Source organism: Vigna umbellata, chromosome 8, assembly GCF_029865625.1.
Source record: "Vigna umbellata cultivar VRB3 chromosome 8, Vumbellata_1.0, whole genome shotgun sequence".
NCBI classification, from domain to species: Eukaryota; Viridiplantae; Streptophyta; class Magnoliopsida; order Fabales; family Fabaceae; genus Vigna; species Vigna umbellata.
The window spans coordinates 11,687,165-11,703,110 of NC_142172.1; the positions used below are offsets into that span (position 1 = coordinate 11,687,165).

General features: G+C 35.4%; 2 protein-coding genes across 4 annotated transcripts; both read left to right on the forward strand.

Moving 5' to 3' along the window:
• The first annotated feature begins 779 nt into the window (after positions 1 to 779).
• On the forward strand, positions 780 to 1,354 carry LOC148194008 (uncharacterized). Its single transcript, XM_088096417.1, has 2 exons — positions 780 to 1,212; positions 1,320 to 1,354. Exons 1-2 carry the CDS (start codon positions 780 to 782, stop codon positions 1,352 to 1,354), a joined length of 468 nt encoding a protein of 155 aa, XP_087952543.1.
• Positions 1,355 to 6,329: 4,975 nt separating this feature from the next.
• LOC124838731 (RING/U-box superfamily protein) lies at positions 6,330 to 14,745 on the forward strand. 3 transcript variants are annotated; one of them, XM_088096955.1, is made up of 9 exons: positions 6,334 to 6,492; positions 8,171 to 9,060; positions 10,104 to 10,731; positions 10,835 to 10,918; positions 11,424 to 11,618; positions 13,384 to 13,481; positions 13,898 to 13,997; positions 14,190 to 14,288; positions 14,365 to 14,745. In XM_088096955.1, exons 2-9 carry the CDS (start codon positions 8,174 to 8,176, stop codon positions 14,425 to 14,427), a joined length of 2,154 nt encoding a protein of 717 aa, XP_087953081.1. In that variant the 5' UTR covers positions 6,334 to 6,492; positions 8,171 to 8,173; the 3' UTR covers positions 14,428 to 14,745. The 3 variants fall into 3 exon arrangements, with proteins under 3 accessions (XP_087953083.1, XP_087953082.1, XP_087953081.1); XM_088096957.1 differs by lacking the exons at positions 13,384 to 13,481; positions 13,898 to 13,997; positions 14,190 to 14,288; positions 14,365 to 14,745 and adding an exon at positions 12,852 to 13,003 and having other exon boundaries at positions 6,330 to 6,492; XM_088096956.1 differs by lacking the exons at positions 13,384 to 13,481; positions 13,898 to 13,997; positions 14,190 to 14,288; positions 14,365 to 14,745 and adding an exon at positions 12,452 to 12,845 and having other exon boundaries at positions 6,330 to 6,492.
• The last annotated feature ends 1,201 nt before the right edge of the window (positions 14,746 to 15,946 follow it).

The window sequence follows — 15,946 nt, forward strand, 5'->3', positions numbered from 1 at the left end:
GATGACTTTCAAATTTTCAGAATCAGGCTTCTTTTCGAACAGATCTCCACGGTTTATTATTAAGAAGCAACTTGGTTCTTAAATTTTTGAACTTAAGTTGTATTTTAAGAAGAGACTAAGATGTATTTTAATTATAATATGTAAGTTATAATAACTATTTTGGTCCCAATTTTGGTTGGAAATATTCGAAATGTTGTCCTAAAAATTGAATCGCTGTCGTTCGAACCCTAAATCGAACCGTTGTTCAACCTCACAAGCGTGACGCGCAATCCTCAATGCATAACCATCATTAGCCGCACCAGAAACTTGCAGAAGAACCCAGATATCGCAAACTCCATTGATGCACGAAGCTTCAACCGCCATCGCAGAAGACCATCTTCCTCTTCTTCAACCGCCATCATAATGAACATGAATATTTTGAATTTGCAGTTTCTCAATCTGTGAATATTTCTGATATCAAGTGTGGTATTCCCGAGTTGAAAGGAGATCATTATAAGATTTGGAAGGAGAGAGTTCTTCTTCATTTAGGCTGGATGGACATAGACTATGCTATTAGAAAACCTGAACCACCGGGTATTACTGAGACTAACACTCCAGATGCCATTGAACTTTATGAAAAATGGGAGAGGTCAAATCGTCTCTCCGTAACGTTCATAAAAACCAACATTTTCGCTGGAATCCGGGGTTCGGTTGATCAGTATGAGAATGTCAAGGATTTACTGAGGGCTATTGATGAGAAGTTTACGACATCTGATAAATCTCTTGCCATCACTCTTATAATGCAGTTTTCATCCTTAAAACTCACTGGAATTAAGGGAGTGCATGATCATATCATGCGCATAAGGGACATTGTGGCTCAACTAAAAGCTTTGGAAGTTACCATGTCTGATTCTTTCCTAGTGCACTATATTTTGTGCACTTTGCCTCACCATTACGCTTCCTTTAAAATCTCTTACAACACACATAAGGACAAGTGGTCTATTAATGAATTATTGACCATGTGTGTTCAAGAAGAAGAAAGACTATTGATTGAAGAAGGGGAGAAGGTGCACTTGACCACTTCATTTAAGAATAAGAAGAACCAAGTTAATAAGAAGGGAAAGATTCCTGCTCAGCCAGTTATTAAGAAGGAGTCCAGATGTTTCTTTTGTAAAAAGAAGGGACACATGAAGAGGGCATGTCAAAAGTTTAAGGATTGGCTTGAAAAGAAAGGTAATTTGTTTGCTTTTGTTTGTTATGAATCTAATTTGACTAATTTTAATCATAACACATGGTGGATTGATTTTGGTTCTACAATCCATGTTTCTAATACCTTGCAGGGTATGGAAAACCTAAGGAAACTGATGGGAAGTGAGCAACACATCTATTCAGGAAGCAAGATGAGTTCACATGTTGAAGTCATTGGGACGTGCAACTTAGTTTTAAGCAGTGGTTTTGTTTTATGTTTAGAAAAGACCTTTTATGTTCCTTGTTTTAGCAAGAACTTGATTTCTATTTCACAACTTGCACCTTTGGGTTTTTCCTTTAATTTTTTGGATTTTGGTTTTACTTTATTGGATAAATCCAAAGTTATTGGCTTTGGGGAATTATGTGATGGTCTTTACTTTATTAAATTGAAAAACAACGCTGCTTATAGTTCTATGCATGTTTCCGCTGGGTTAAAAAGATGTGTTATGAATGAGGATTCTTCTGTTTTATGGCACCGTAGATTGGGACATATCTCCATTGAGAGAATTAAGCGATTAGTAAATGAAGGAGTACTTAGTACTTTTGATTTTACTAATTTTGAGACTTGCGTGGATTTCATTAAGGGTGAGCAAACTAACAAGTCCAAAAGAGGTGCTAAGAGGAGTTCAAGTTTACTAGAATTTATTCATACAGATATTTGTTGTCCGGATATGGTCGCAAGTAGTCCAAAATACTTTATCACCTTTATAGATGATTACTCACGATACATGTATCTGTACTTACTTCGTTCTAAGGATGAAGCCTTAGATGCCTTTAAAGTTTTTAAGGTTGAAGTAGAGTTACAATGTGGAAATAAAATTAAGATTGTGAGATCAGATAGAGGTGGAGAGTACTACGGTAGATACACGGAGAATGGACAAGCACCTGGTCCGTTTGCTAGATTTCTTCAAGAACATGGGATTGTTGCCCAATATACCATGCCTGGCTCTCCAGATCAGAATGGTGTAGCAGAAAGAAGAAATCGAACCTTGATGGATATGGTGAGAAGTATGAGGAGTAATTTAAAACTTCCTCAGTTCTTGTGGACTAAAGCACTTAAGACGGTTGTGTATATAGTAAATCGGGTCCCTACTAAGACTGTTTTAAAAACACCTTTTCAGTTATTCAAAGGTTGGAAACCTAGTTTACGACATGTACGCGTTTGGGGATGTCCGTCTAAAGTGAGAATTTATAATCCACAAGAGAAGAAACTAGACCGAAGGACTATTAGTGGGTATTTCATTGGATATGCTGAAAAGTCCAAAGGGTATAGATTCTATTGTCCAACTCATAACACTAAGATTGTGGAATCAAGAAATGCAAAGTTTCTTGAAAATGATTTGATTAGTGGGAGTGATTTAAATAAAGACGTTGATCTTGAAAAAGATCACTATGAAGCTCAAACCTCTCAATCAAATGAAAGATTGGTAGTCATTCACGCTCCTCCAGCTCAAAAGCAAATTAGACAACCAATAATTGAAGTTTCACAAATTGCTGAGAATGATAATATAGATCAAGTTGTTGATGAGGAGCAACAAGTAAATGTTGAACAACCAGTTGAACAACAAGCTTCTCATCAAGATGTTGAGACGACATTAAGAAGATCTACTAGTCAGAAGACCAGCAGTTTCTAGTGATTATGAAGTGTATTTACAAGAATCAGATTACAACATTGGAGCCGAAAATGATCCTGAAACGTTTTCACAAGCCATGAGTTCTAAAGAATCAAACCTATGGTATGATGCCATGAAAGACGAGATGGATTCTATGGCATCCAACAAAGTGCGGGATCTCGTTCAGTTGCCTGATGGTGTAAAATCCATTGGATGTATATGGGTCTTTAAAACCAAGAAAGACTCAAAAGGCGACATTGAGAGACATAAGGCAAGACTTGTTGCCAAAGGATTCACTCAAAGAGAAGGAATTGACTACACAGAGACCTTTTCTCCTGTATCTAAAAAAGATTCCTTCCGAGTAATTATGGCATTAGTAGCTCATTTTGATTTTGAGTTACATCAAATGGATGTGAAAACAGCATTCCTTAATGGTGATCTAGAGGAAGAGGTTTACATGAAACAACCTGAAGGATTCTCTTCTGAAGACAATGAGCACTTAGTATGTAAGCTTAATAAATCCATCTATGGATTAAAACAAGCCTCCCGCCAATGGTATCTAAAATTTCATGATGTTATCACTTCATTCGGTTTTGAAGAAAACATCATGGATCAATGTATATACCAAAAGGTCAGTGGGAGTAAGATTTGTTTCCTTGTATTATACGTGGATGATATTTTGCTTGCAACCAACGATAAGGGTTTGCTATATGAAGTGAAACAATTTCTCTCAAAGAACTTTGACATGAAGGATATGGGTGAGGCATCTTATGTCATTGGCATTAAGATCCATAGAGAAAGATCTCGAGGCATTTTGGGTTTGTCTCAAGAGACCTATATCAACAAAGTTTTAGAGAGGTTTAACATGAAGGATTGTTCATCAAGTGTAGCTCCCATTGTAAAGGGTGACAAACTTGAATTAAGTCAATGCCCGAAAAATGATCTTGAGCGGGAACAGATGAAAAATATTCCATATGCTTCAGCTGTTGGAAGTCTTATGTATGCTCAAGTTTGTACTAGACCTGACATTGCATTTGCAGTTGGAGTTTTAGGAAGATATCAGAGTAATCCAGGTGTTGACCACTAGAAAGCTCCAAAGAAAGTAATGAGATATCTTCAAGGAACAAAAGATTTCATGCTCATGTATAGACAAACTGATAATTTGGAAGTGGTAGGCTACTCTGATTCAAACTTTGCTGGTTGCGTTGATACCAGAAAATCTACATCTGGCTATGTTTTCATGCTAGCTTGTGGAGCTGTATCTTGGAGTAGCAGAAAACAGACCTTGACTGCTACTTCTACTATGGAGGCTGAGTTCGTTTCTTGTTTTGAGGCTACTTCACATGGTGTATGGTTGAAGAGTTTTATATCTGGGCTTAGAGTTGTGGACTCAATTGCTAGGCCACTGAAGTTGTATTGTGATAACTCTGTTGCTGTTTTTATGGCTAAGAATAATAAAAGTGGAAGTCGAAGTAAACACATCGATATTAAATATCTAGCCATAAGAGAACGTGTTAAAGAAAAGAAAGTGGTCATTGAGCATGTTAGCACCGAGTTGATGATTGTTGATCCTTTAACTAAAGGCATGCCACCAAAGAATTTTAAGGATCATGTAACACGAATGAGACTTGGTTCCATGATATGACAATCATTGTAAGTACTTTCATTTTGATAAAACTCTTATTCAGTTTAATGTTTTCTCAATTATTTGTGCACATAATTAGTTACTTTGAGAAAACTCATTTAATTGTGACCTAGAATAGACATATGGTTTATTCATTAGAGTTAAGAGCTTGTGATGTGAGACTAAATACATCGTAATACATGGGAGATAATACTCATTATTAGAGGAACTGTCACCATGATTCATATATTTGGTCTCTTATTACGTTTGATGGTTGAATAAAATGGACCAAGTGGGAGAATGTTATCCTTATACAGAAAAGAGGTTACATTTTAAGAATATATATCATATCCCATTTATTTTATTTCCTTTTCAGTTACTATTTTAAAAGCAATTAATATTCTGAAAGTGGTCCATTTTAAATAAAAAACCGTTTTCAAACGTGTGGGTGTGCCATGATTCCCGCAACAATCTCTTCTAACGTTATAAAAATACTCTGTGATGGTTTTTTGGAGCACTACAGAAAATTTCATATCAGGTCACTGAGCCTACTCTTTACTTCATATACATCACCATCATGTTTTAAGAGCAAGGGTTCAGAAACCAGAATTTAATTAAGCATACAACAATGGCTGGAGGTTGGTCTTTCTGCTTCCGCTTTCTTTCTTATAAATCTGAATATGATTAAATGTGCTTGTTTGAGATATTTAGATTTATCGAATCTTTAGTATGAATTATTTACACGTTTAAATCGTTAACGACCAAATGTCCAGCCGTGCAATTAGTGAATGACGTGGACTACAACCACCGTTGTTCCTTTTCTTCATCCAACAACCACTCAGAAACACCACCAGGACCATCTTCCCCTTCCTCCACCGTGGATCTCCATCAACGCCAATGCCTCTCCTTCTCAAACCATCACCATGGCGGCCCATCAGCGCTGTCATTCGAACCCTAAATCGAACCGTTGTTCAACCTCACGAGCGTCACGCGCAATCCTCAACGCATCACCATCATCAGCCGCACCAGAAACCTGCAGAAGAACCCAGATATTGCAAACTCCATTGATGCACGAAGCTTCAACCGCCATCGCAGAAGACCATCTTCGTCTTCAATGCCTAGCCACGGAAGCCTCCGTAATCGAAAAAATCAATGTGATGCCAACATATTTCACCTGCAAATTCCAAAATCAACAAAACCCTAACTCGTTTAAACCATGAAACAAACCCGTCATCATCTTCATTGCCCTTCATGAATCCAATGCGCCATTACTGTCAACCCTTGAGCAGCGTCGCTTCTTCATTCACAAGCAACCATGAACGCAAGTGAGCGGCGCAGGAGGAAGAAGCCACTAGGTTTTTCCCTTTCTCCCAATCTGAAACCCTAATTTTGGATGGGAAAGGGGCTGTTACGCGGCAACCCCTCATTGGTTACATCATCTTTCAGTCAAGACAAGTCAGCAGTTAAAGTGTCCACATCATTCACTAATTGCACTGCTGGACATTTGGCCGTGATTTAAACACTGTTGTAAAAAGGACTAAATTGAACACAAATTACGATATCTATGACAACGTTAAACAGAAAAAAAATTGAAACTATTTCGAATATTTCCAACAAAAATTGGGAACAAAATAGATATTATACATTATCTATATAAATGAAATATTAGTGTAAAAGCTGAGTTATTTTCAAAATCTTTATTTTCATTTATTTAAATTCTATAACTAAATTATTTAAACTTTCCATACACAAATACCAATCAAACGTCACTATTTTAATTCTTTATTGTTTGAATAATTAGTTAAATTTTAAAAATTTCTTACACAACAGAAATAACATATGAAAATTATCTCTGTTCATGTCTCTTTTATTCTGGAATTTGGTTTGGGCTCTTCTATCCACCTTGAATTAGGGTCGGATCGTGCCGACCCGGCATCTTTCCCGCACTGATAAATCCATTTCCCTTCTCTTCTCTGTAATGTTCATCTTCATCGTTCAAATTTACTAAAAATACTTTCTACTAATCTGGTATTCTTTTTCACCCTTTTATCTTTTAATTTTCTTTTGCTTCGTTTATGCTTTTGAAATGCGCTTCAATGCTTTCTTTTCGTTTCCTCGATTAGATTTTTGTTTGTTTTTTTTATTTTTATTTATTTTTTGTTTGTGAACTGCGCGATTTTATTGTCTATCTGATTCATTTTGTGTTGGTGGTTAGGTTTTCATTCTATCATTTTTTATCGCTTGTCTAATTTTTATCTGAGGTCGATGGTGCTTGTTTATCCATTTGTTTCAGGTTTCAGCTTTTTTATTCTTCGTATGATTTTGTGGGTACAGTGAAGTAACTTTGTTTTCACATTTTTTTTAAGAAATTGAATTGTTTTGCTCCAATTTTGTGATTGTTAGGAAAATCATTCAGTGAAGTTAGATGATAATTTGTAATTTATGTGATTTCATCATTTTGGGATGAATGATGAACTTGCCTTCAAATTTGAGTTCAATTTGTTTTTTATTTTATTTGATTGAAGCAGCCATTCTGGTTTCAGGTCAGTGTGATTGGGTTTAGTTTTTGTTCCTGTTGGTACCAGTCATTTATGTATGCCTCTTACATTTCAGTTTTGATTGGGAAATTGCATAAGGTTTTTTGTAGCTTTTGCTTCAATATGTGGCCTCTGGGTGCTAAACTATGGTGTTCAAACAATTCGGCGGTTTTACGTATTTTGTTTCTGTTAACTATTACGTTTCTATAGTTAATTTTTTTGTAATATTTCTCAAGGTTTTTTATATTACTATGCTAAAAGCCTTTTATATTTTTTATTTGTTTCTTTCAAAAAAAGTTTTATTCTTTTTTGCTGGAATAAGGTAATTTTAAATTGTGCTAAGCTTTAAATTTTTCTTCTTATATTTTAGATTTGTGTTACTCACTCGATTCTATTTGATTAACTAGTACTTTTACAAATTGTAATGAAATAATTTATTTTGGAATATGAAAAATGTGGATAAGGTACCACTGATATGTTTTATTGTGTGTTGCAAGCTCAGATTTTTTTACAGAATATTTGGTGTGACATGTATACTTGGAACCTTTTTTTACTAGCTTTACTAATTTTTGGTATATGGAAAGAGGACAATTTTTGTTCACAATGTCCAATATTTTCTATGCTGTGGTTTTAAATTCTTGCATTCTTAAGGAACACTATTTCTATTTGGTGTTTGACTTCTATATAGTGTAAAACACATGTTCCTTTAAAGGGCTTCCTTCCATTTATGTTGAGGGTTTGGATTGTTCTGTTTTTCTATGCTGATATCTTTTGTTCTGTCCTGTTTGATTTTTATTTCTTTTAAGGAGTTTGTCCTTCTATTCCTTTTGCATTCTTCTCCACTCTGTACTTTCAAATTTCTTCCCGTTAAACTTTTTTGGTTAAAATATATTGTATTTGAGGGCGATCCCTGGTGCAGCAGCAAAGTTGCGCCTTGGTGTTCAGCTGGTAATGGGTTCAAATTTGGAATTATATATAGTTATCTGGTTTGCAATAATTTTTTGGTTAAATAGATTAGGCTGTAAAGTGTTTTTGCACACTAATAGCATCTGAATATGGAGAGTTCTTATATGGTCCATGGAACTTTTTCATGTGCATAAGTTACTGTCATTTGCATTTAATACTGTTTTTTTCAATGTTTCATTATCGTTCTTATGATTTGAAAACAGGATATGGCAGAAGATATGAAAATTGATCAAATTGTGGAAGTTCCTGATACCCCAGATAGAATAATTGTGAGGGGTGATGATCAGAAACGTTTATGTAATCCTGAGAAGAGGAGCAGAGCTTTTAATGCTGCAGTTGAAATGAAGAATAATTTGTGTACTACATTGTCCCCGTCAGAAAAATCTTATACTTCTCAAAATGCTCCCATCTTTAGGAGAGGCCAAACAATGCATTCTAGTGGAGCTGAAAAGATGGAGAAAGGGAAAAGTATATACTCCAAGTTTTCTTCTAAATCATCTCACCGTGATATTTCTGTTTTAGATTTGACTGAAGATAATGGACCGAGCCAACAACTGAAACCAGCTTTCTCACTTGGTGCATCAAGAGATCATGCAACTGAAGACAAGAAAGCACCCAAAGCAACTATTGGGAACTCTTTGTTGCCAGCCATTTCAGATTCTTCTGTTACATCTAGAAATCCCTTCACTGGAAAGTGTAAACTTCCAGGTTCTAATACATCTGTGGATCGTGGCAAGGGTATTTCTCTGTCTCAGGATTCTCAATCCCAAAATGATAAGCAAGTGTCTTTGCCTCCATTTGTTTCCAGCTCTCCACGAGGTAGAGGGAACAAGAGATTGGTTCGAAATGGGTGTATTTTACCTGATAATATTGCAACAAGGGCTAAACAATTAGCTGAACAGAGACACCTTCAAAATGAAGATGTTGAACAGAGCCATGCTGATCGTGCGCTTTCTAGCAATGCAGTGTCACCAAATAGTGTTCATGACATAGTTGCTAGAGAGAGGCGCAATGGTAAAGTTAAAGGAAAGGAAGTTCTTATTTCTCCTCCATTCAGTGGACGCAGTGCTGGAACTTTTTGCGCTGCCAACAGGTAACGTGACCATGGTTCACATTGAAGTTCTTTCTAATTTTTGGTTGATGACTTGAATGTAAAATCATTGTTTGCTGGTAATCTTGCATCAAGAGTTCCACAAGATTTATCTCCGTGGATTTTTTATTACATTATATGAATAAACTGCTAGTAGCTTGATAATTTACTAGGTGCTGTAAAGTCTTTAACAAGCTAGTGAATCATATAACATATAAATGTATTAAATTACTTGCTAAGGCTATCCAATATGTCCACATTTTATTAGAAATTGGTTCTCTTTGTTATAATTATAGAAATAAGGAATTGATACAATATAATCAAGAATATCTAGATTATATATGTATTATTAGGAATGTTTTTATTTCTGTATCATGTCTTTGTTATTAGAGAATATAAAATCTCCTTCATCTGTTGGATTGATTCCTTTCTCTCAATATAAAAAAAAGGCACCTCTGCTGTCTCAGAAACATATGGCTTCAGCCCAACGTTTCTCTCTTTCTTAGAGTTTAACACTCTTAAAATGGATTTGATTTTTGGGGTTACAACTGAAAATGAAATGAGATTATTTCTTCTTTCTTGGTCAAAAGGCATGCATGCAGTTCATTTATTGCAGTAAAAAGTTTTACCATAAAAATGCATATTTGTTGAGTCTTGATCGTCATAATCATTGATCTTAGACTGGGTTATTGGAACTTCATGAAGATTTTGACACAAGTACATTTAATTAGAACTAAGGGTCATTTACAAAAATAACGAGTTAGAAAAGTCTTCCTCTAGCATTAGGGTAGTTCTGATTGTCTTAAGAATTTGGCCTTTTTGTTTACCTCTAAAAACTGGATCTTATGGTGAGGATTAGCAAAAAGCCTTATAGGGGTTACATTTACCATATTTCTAATTGATGTGAAATCTAAACCCACCAAGAGTGGACCTCTAGAGACTTCACTCAGCTTTTCTGATCAGAGTCTCCATAGATAGCCCTTATAACCTGCAATTCATGTTTCATCTTTTGGCTAATACTGAGAAGGAATTTCATACTTCATTAGCCCTGTCATCAATCATGAAGAGGTCACTGGTACCAATAATGATACAAGAAACTCACTTCAATACCCTGGAGGACAAGGTGGTTGGAGAACTACTCGTAATTACCGGAATGCTAATCAGCACACGTATGATGAGCATCGCATGACGAGAAATAATGGTGTTGGAAGATTTATTAATAGGCGGAATACACACATAGTGGATGGAAGAAACATTGGGAGTGGTCAAAGCAGCACACATGTACAACATAGTTCTCAATCAGATCATATTGCTCAACCAAGTTCTGTGATCATGCCAGATGTGGACCAGTCAGCTGTTAACCGTCCTACTGCTGACATTCTGACTAAAAGGCAAAGGAGACGTGAATCACCTGGGGAGTCATCAAGTTCATATCCGGAAGTGGTAGAGTTGTTATCCACACCAAGGAACTCAGCAAGCTCATCCCGGAGCCGTGGCTTGGATCCTGAAGTGGTTGAGTTGGTATCCACACCAAGGCACAAATCATCTGAAGATTTAGATGATAACGACAACAATAGCTTGGAAGCTCGAGCAAGACAAGTGGAAGCAGATGAGATTTTGGCACGTGAACTCCAAGAACAATTGTATCATGATGATTTCATAGAAAACAGAGGGGTTTGTTTTTCTCTTTTCTTACTTGTCTCGCCTCTTATGAGATGTAGTTTAAGCATATATTTCTTTTTTTACAACAACTTCATCATATGTTGACTTGTTGCAGATTGATGAACATTTAGCGTGGGAGTTGCAGCATGCAGAGGATCTTCTGCCTACATCCATTAATAGTCACAGCATAAATCATCATGTAACTAAGCCTTTTCTCTCTTTTTCTTAAATGAATGTTACAGAAAACTCCTTTCTGTATAAACAAAGTTTCTTGTATGTTTCACTTAATATTATGTTGTTAAGAGGCTTCCTTTTATGCAGCAATGCTAAATTGTCCTGTATGTACATATTTAACCCTTTCAAATATTTTTATCAAACATAGATGATTTATGGATGGTGTTGAATTAAAGGTCGAAATGTCTGTAGGGAACTTGAAAGCTACATATAACATAACCGTTATCTTTGTTATTTGGCATAACTGTACAATATTCTAGAATTTATCTGTGATGAGCGTATTTCAATGCTATTCTGTAGCCAAGTTAATAGGATGCTAGAAAAATATTATCGGAACTTGTACCCTTAAGTAAGAGGATATCTTGTTGCCTGGGCAATTTTTTGTTAGTTGAAAAGTTGGGCTATTTAGAGATATAATAATTGATAGCTGAGTAGGGGGGTTTTGACAAATCTACTTTTTCAATGTACAGGCACGGCTTCCTAGGGCAAACAGACAGCCTCGTATATTGCCTAATCAGAATTCAAGAAGGAGAGCTGTGCCTGTAGTTTCTTTCTCTAATAGAGTGTCACAGTTGAGGAGTCGTGCCACAAGTAGGGCTCGGACACCTAACATGTCATCTAGAGGAAGGGCCCCCCGGTTTCCTCTGGATATGGACTTAGACATGGTATCGTCACACATTTTCCCCCTGATATTTTCTTCTTTCTTTTCTTATCTTTCTTCTCTTTGCATTCCTTCATGACTTCCTAACGTAATTTTTCTTGCAATGTCATGTCTTAGCAGCATGCAGTCATTTTTTTGTTATTAATTCATTATCTTAATAAAAAAATTCTAGAGTATTTTATTGTGGACTTGTTTAAAGGCATTTCTTTCAATTCACCCAAGTTCCTTCTTTGATACTCTATTAGCTGGTTTTTTAAAGGGAGTTTCCACGGTTAATATGGTGGGGAAAGTGAGGGGGGGGTGGGGGGGGAGGTGGTTGTAGCACGGAACTACGGTGCCTTGTATTTCTAATTCTTTTTCCCCAGTTTCTGTTTTATTTATTTTTTATTTAAGAAAACCAAACAAAGTATGCATTTACCTTTTGCATTTATATGAAAGGACTGGTCTGGCCTGGCCCAACTTGACTCAGGCCCTAGTCTGATCCAACTTTGCATGACTTGAGACCAACTTGGCTCAATCCAACCCGGTTCTACCTTACATGGGTCTAACTCAACCTAAACTTGCATAACTTGAACTGATCCAAGACTCTCACCTTAATTTTGGATTTTCAAAATCCAAAAAGTTATCCAATCTATTTTATATTTAAATCCAAATCCAATTAAATGGACTGGACATAGAATCCAAAAGTATGATTTTAGATAAATCCATTAAAATAGACAAAGTAATATAAATTTGGATGTTTATAGATTGAATTTAAATTAAAGATTTGAAGTTTTAGCTCACCCGTACAACTAAAAGATAGATGTTAATAAAATCAGTAATGGGAAAAAAAAACAGATTGCAGGTGTTGGCGGAGGTTAAACTGGTTGTCGGCTGTGGTGGAACTAGTTGTAGGCAACAGCGTCTGTCACTGAGGTGCTGTGTCTATCACTAAGGTGGCGGAACAGGTCTGCAACTATGTTCATTTAAGGCTAGGTTAGCCTTTTAATTTTGGACATGGATTGACTTAGGTTTATGACATAATCCAGTCCATTTTCTTTTCTTTTTTTAATTTATTGGACTTGAGTTGGGTTATAAAGGACCAAAAACTGTATTTTAGAAGTTAGGATTTGTTTCCTCGGGTCTGGGTCAGGTTGCATTGACCTTTGACTTCTTGTCACAAATCTGACAATATTCTCTGGACATTCTTGCATCCTGAAATGTGATTTCCACGATGTCTTTTCTGTGACGTCCAAAGTGGCCATGATGTCAAACCAGCATTGCCACCTCCACCTCTATGTGGTGGCAGCTACAACTGTCACCAGTTTCTGACATGGTGCTGCCATAGCCGATCTTGATAACACTGCTCTAGCTTTGGAATTATGTGCAAGGAAAACTTTTGACAATAAGGTGAGGGGATATTTTGAACAGAAACAACTCGAGACAAAAGTAAAATCTTAAAAGCAAGTTAAGTACAAAAGTTTGTATTCTGCCTTGATGTTTTAGCACATTGGTATTTGACTTTGGCTTGTGTTCTCATATTTTTGGTACATGTATTTCTCTAAAAAATTTTCACCATAACTTCTAGCTTCCACACCAAATTGTTATATAGTAAGAACTTGTACTTTTGCTTAATCTTAACATCAAAGTGAGTCTCTTAGTACAAGCATACACTGCTTCTTGTAAGTCAGGAATTTGTTATCGTTGAATTTGTAAATTTCGGATTGGGATTATGTTGTACTGCACATGTATAATTTTAATTTTCCATGGCATCCATCTCTCCTGTGCAGAGACTTGATATATTGGAAGCTTTAGAAAATTCAATGGGGGATTTCAATGATATGGGAATGGCTGATGGCATCTTTAATGGGCGACGTGATTTCAATGAGTAAGTTTGTATTGAATAGTTTATACTTTGTGCGCATAACCTATGCTTCATTCTCATTTTCTCATTTATTTTAATCTCTAAAATTAAGCTTAATTTTTGGTTCTTAAAATTTAGAATAGTAACACAACTAAGAAAGTGAGAGGACGGAATGAGACAAAAGTACCAATGTGAGGAGGCAACATAGAAGTTCTTCATTCTGTATGTTAAGTAGTACTGCAGGTCATCAAAATGCAAGTTTTTTTGTTGTGCAGGAGCCCCATATTGTTACTCAGTTTTGCATATGTTTCTATTCCTTGATATCTGAATTTTTGAATTAAGTTCTTGGGTATGGTGACTTTCGCAATTGTTTACAGAAAGTTTTCTTTCTTTTATCTCTGTTCTGCAAAAATGAATTTGTGGTCCATGTTTTCTTGCAGAAGTGATTATGAAATGTTATTGGCCCTTGACGAGAGAAATCACCAACATACTGGTGCGTCTACTAATCTGATAAATAGCCTTCCACAGTCCACCATCCAGGTCAGTTATTATTTTCTGGTGAAATTCTTTATCCACTTTTGGGATGACGATTAACAGTGTCTCCTTTTTCCCTCAGCCCTTCATGATCTGCTGGTCCAATTTCAATTCTGGGACAGCAGAAAGTAGGATTTGGGGGGAAAATGGAATTGATTTTCGATTCTATGCTGATATGTTTCCTGTTCATTGTCACAGAATGACAACATGACAGAGCCATGTGCTATATGTCTTGAGACCCCAGCCAAGGGAGAAACTATTCGCCACCTTCCCTGTTTGCACAAATTTCACAAAGATGTGAGACCATTAAACATTTGTTTGTGTCTATGTAGAAGTTGTAAAATGCTAATTTGCTCTAATCTATTTTTGGCAGTGTATCGATCCTTGGCTCCAGAGAAAAACAACATGCCCTGTATGCAAGTCATCAATCACCTAATCTATTTTAGGACTTAAGTGGTCAATTTATCTTTTGATGCATTAGATATTCATCAATCGGCCACCTCATTTTTTCTTTCAGGGAAAAGGTAAAACCTGATATTGTAATATCACAGTGCCTTTATTTATCTTTTGATACAGTAGATATTCAAAAGCGAATAGAGTTACAGAAAGATCTGCAGGCAGTTCTGATATACTGTTACTGTCTTTTGAATTGTGATTTGTTGTGGGGCGATGAATGCATGTTGTTATGAATGATGTAGTTTAACTTGTACTGCTGCTGCTAAATAGTGCAGAGTTGGCACGAGCCCAATTTTCACATTTTCTTCCCCTTAAAGATGAGAACAATGCTCCTTGTTAATCTATTCAAAGTTTTAGATCCTTTAGGAGACACCTCATTTTTGTTTCCAAAACAATGTATTATTATGAATTTTAACATTAATAATTTAAAGTTTATTAATCATTTACTATTATATACAAGTTTATTAAAATAAAGTATGAAAAATTACATCAAATTGATGATGAAAAATTACACATTCATCTTCCTTTCAGGCGCAACTTTTTGTATTTTCATTCAAAGATATAAATGTATATTTCTATCATTTCAACAAATTAAGAACAAATTCTTATAGTCTCTCAATGACACCCGGTCCATTAGCCTTGATCGGAAAAAAAATAAAATTTTTATTTTACATTAAGTTTTAAAAATATTAAATTGTTTTAATATTGCTGTAGAATCATTAATAAAATGTTTAAAATTGATTACAAGACCATTAATTATGAGAGTTAATCTTACCATGGTTACTTGGGATATGCAAATTTATATGTTGTATTGATTACATGAGGCCAACAAGATATCACAAAAACTCTTATTTGCATTTGGCTTTTGGATAACAACTTAATATTTCTTATTTAAGAATTTTAGGTGTTAATATTTCTTATTTAAGAATTTTAGGTGTTGTATATCCCAATTTCCCCATAAAAGGGGACTGTGCATGGGTTTCAAAAACTATTGAAAATACATATTAAATATGATCCTCCATCAATAGTAAAATATCTTGAATAATCAACACGAGACTTATTTGCATCTTGATTCGTCAACTATTATTTTGATGAATCAATTTTTCAAATTAGGGAGAGAAAGAAAACAACTAGAAAAGGATACTAGTTGGAATTATCATTACATGCTTAAAGTGCGGTAGGCCTATTGATTCATAAAAAAGATATTGGTCGGAATGAATTATCATTACACGCTTGAAGCATGGTAGGCCTTTTGGTTCCAAAAATAAAAGATAATTGAAGGTAAGATGACCTAGTCGAGGAGGTGAAAATCTTAAAAATTCATTTGACACAATTAATGATTTGGTTCCAAAAGAACCTCAAGTACCTCAAATTGATGAAAATGATGAGATATCAAACAATTATGTCATGAATGAGATAATGTAGCGATAATGTTAAGAGTGACAATGAGGATCAAGAACCAATGACCATGAAAGATTGTTGACAAAGAAATTATTGGT

Bases quoted from the DNA above. Each gene is read 5' to 3' on its own strand.
- LOC148194008 (XM_088096417.1), top strand. From the start codon at position 780: ATGCAGTTTTCATCCTTAAAACTCACTGGAATTAAGGGAGTGCATGAT. The intron at 1,213-1,319 runs GTAATTTGTTTG...AATACCTTGCAG, and splicing joins GGATTGGCTTGAAAAGAAAG to GGTATGGAAAACCTAAGGAA.
- LOC124838731 (XM_088096955.1), top strand. From the start codon at position 8,174: ATGGCAGAAGATATGAAAATTGATCAAATTGTGGAAGTTCCTGATACC. The intron at 10,732-10,834 runs GTTTGTTTTTCT...GACTTGTTGCAG, and splicing joins ATTTCATAGAAAACAGAGGG to ATTGATGAACATTTAGCGTG. The intron at 10,919-11,423 runs GTAACTAAGCCT...TTCAATGTACAG, and splicing joins GTCACAGCATAAATCATCAT to GCACGGCTTCCTAGGGCAAA.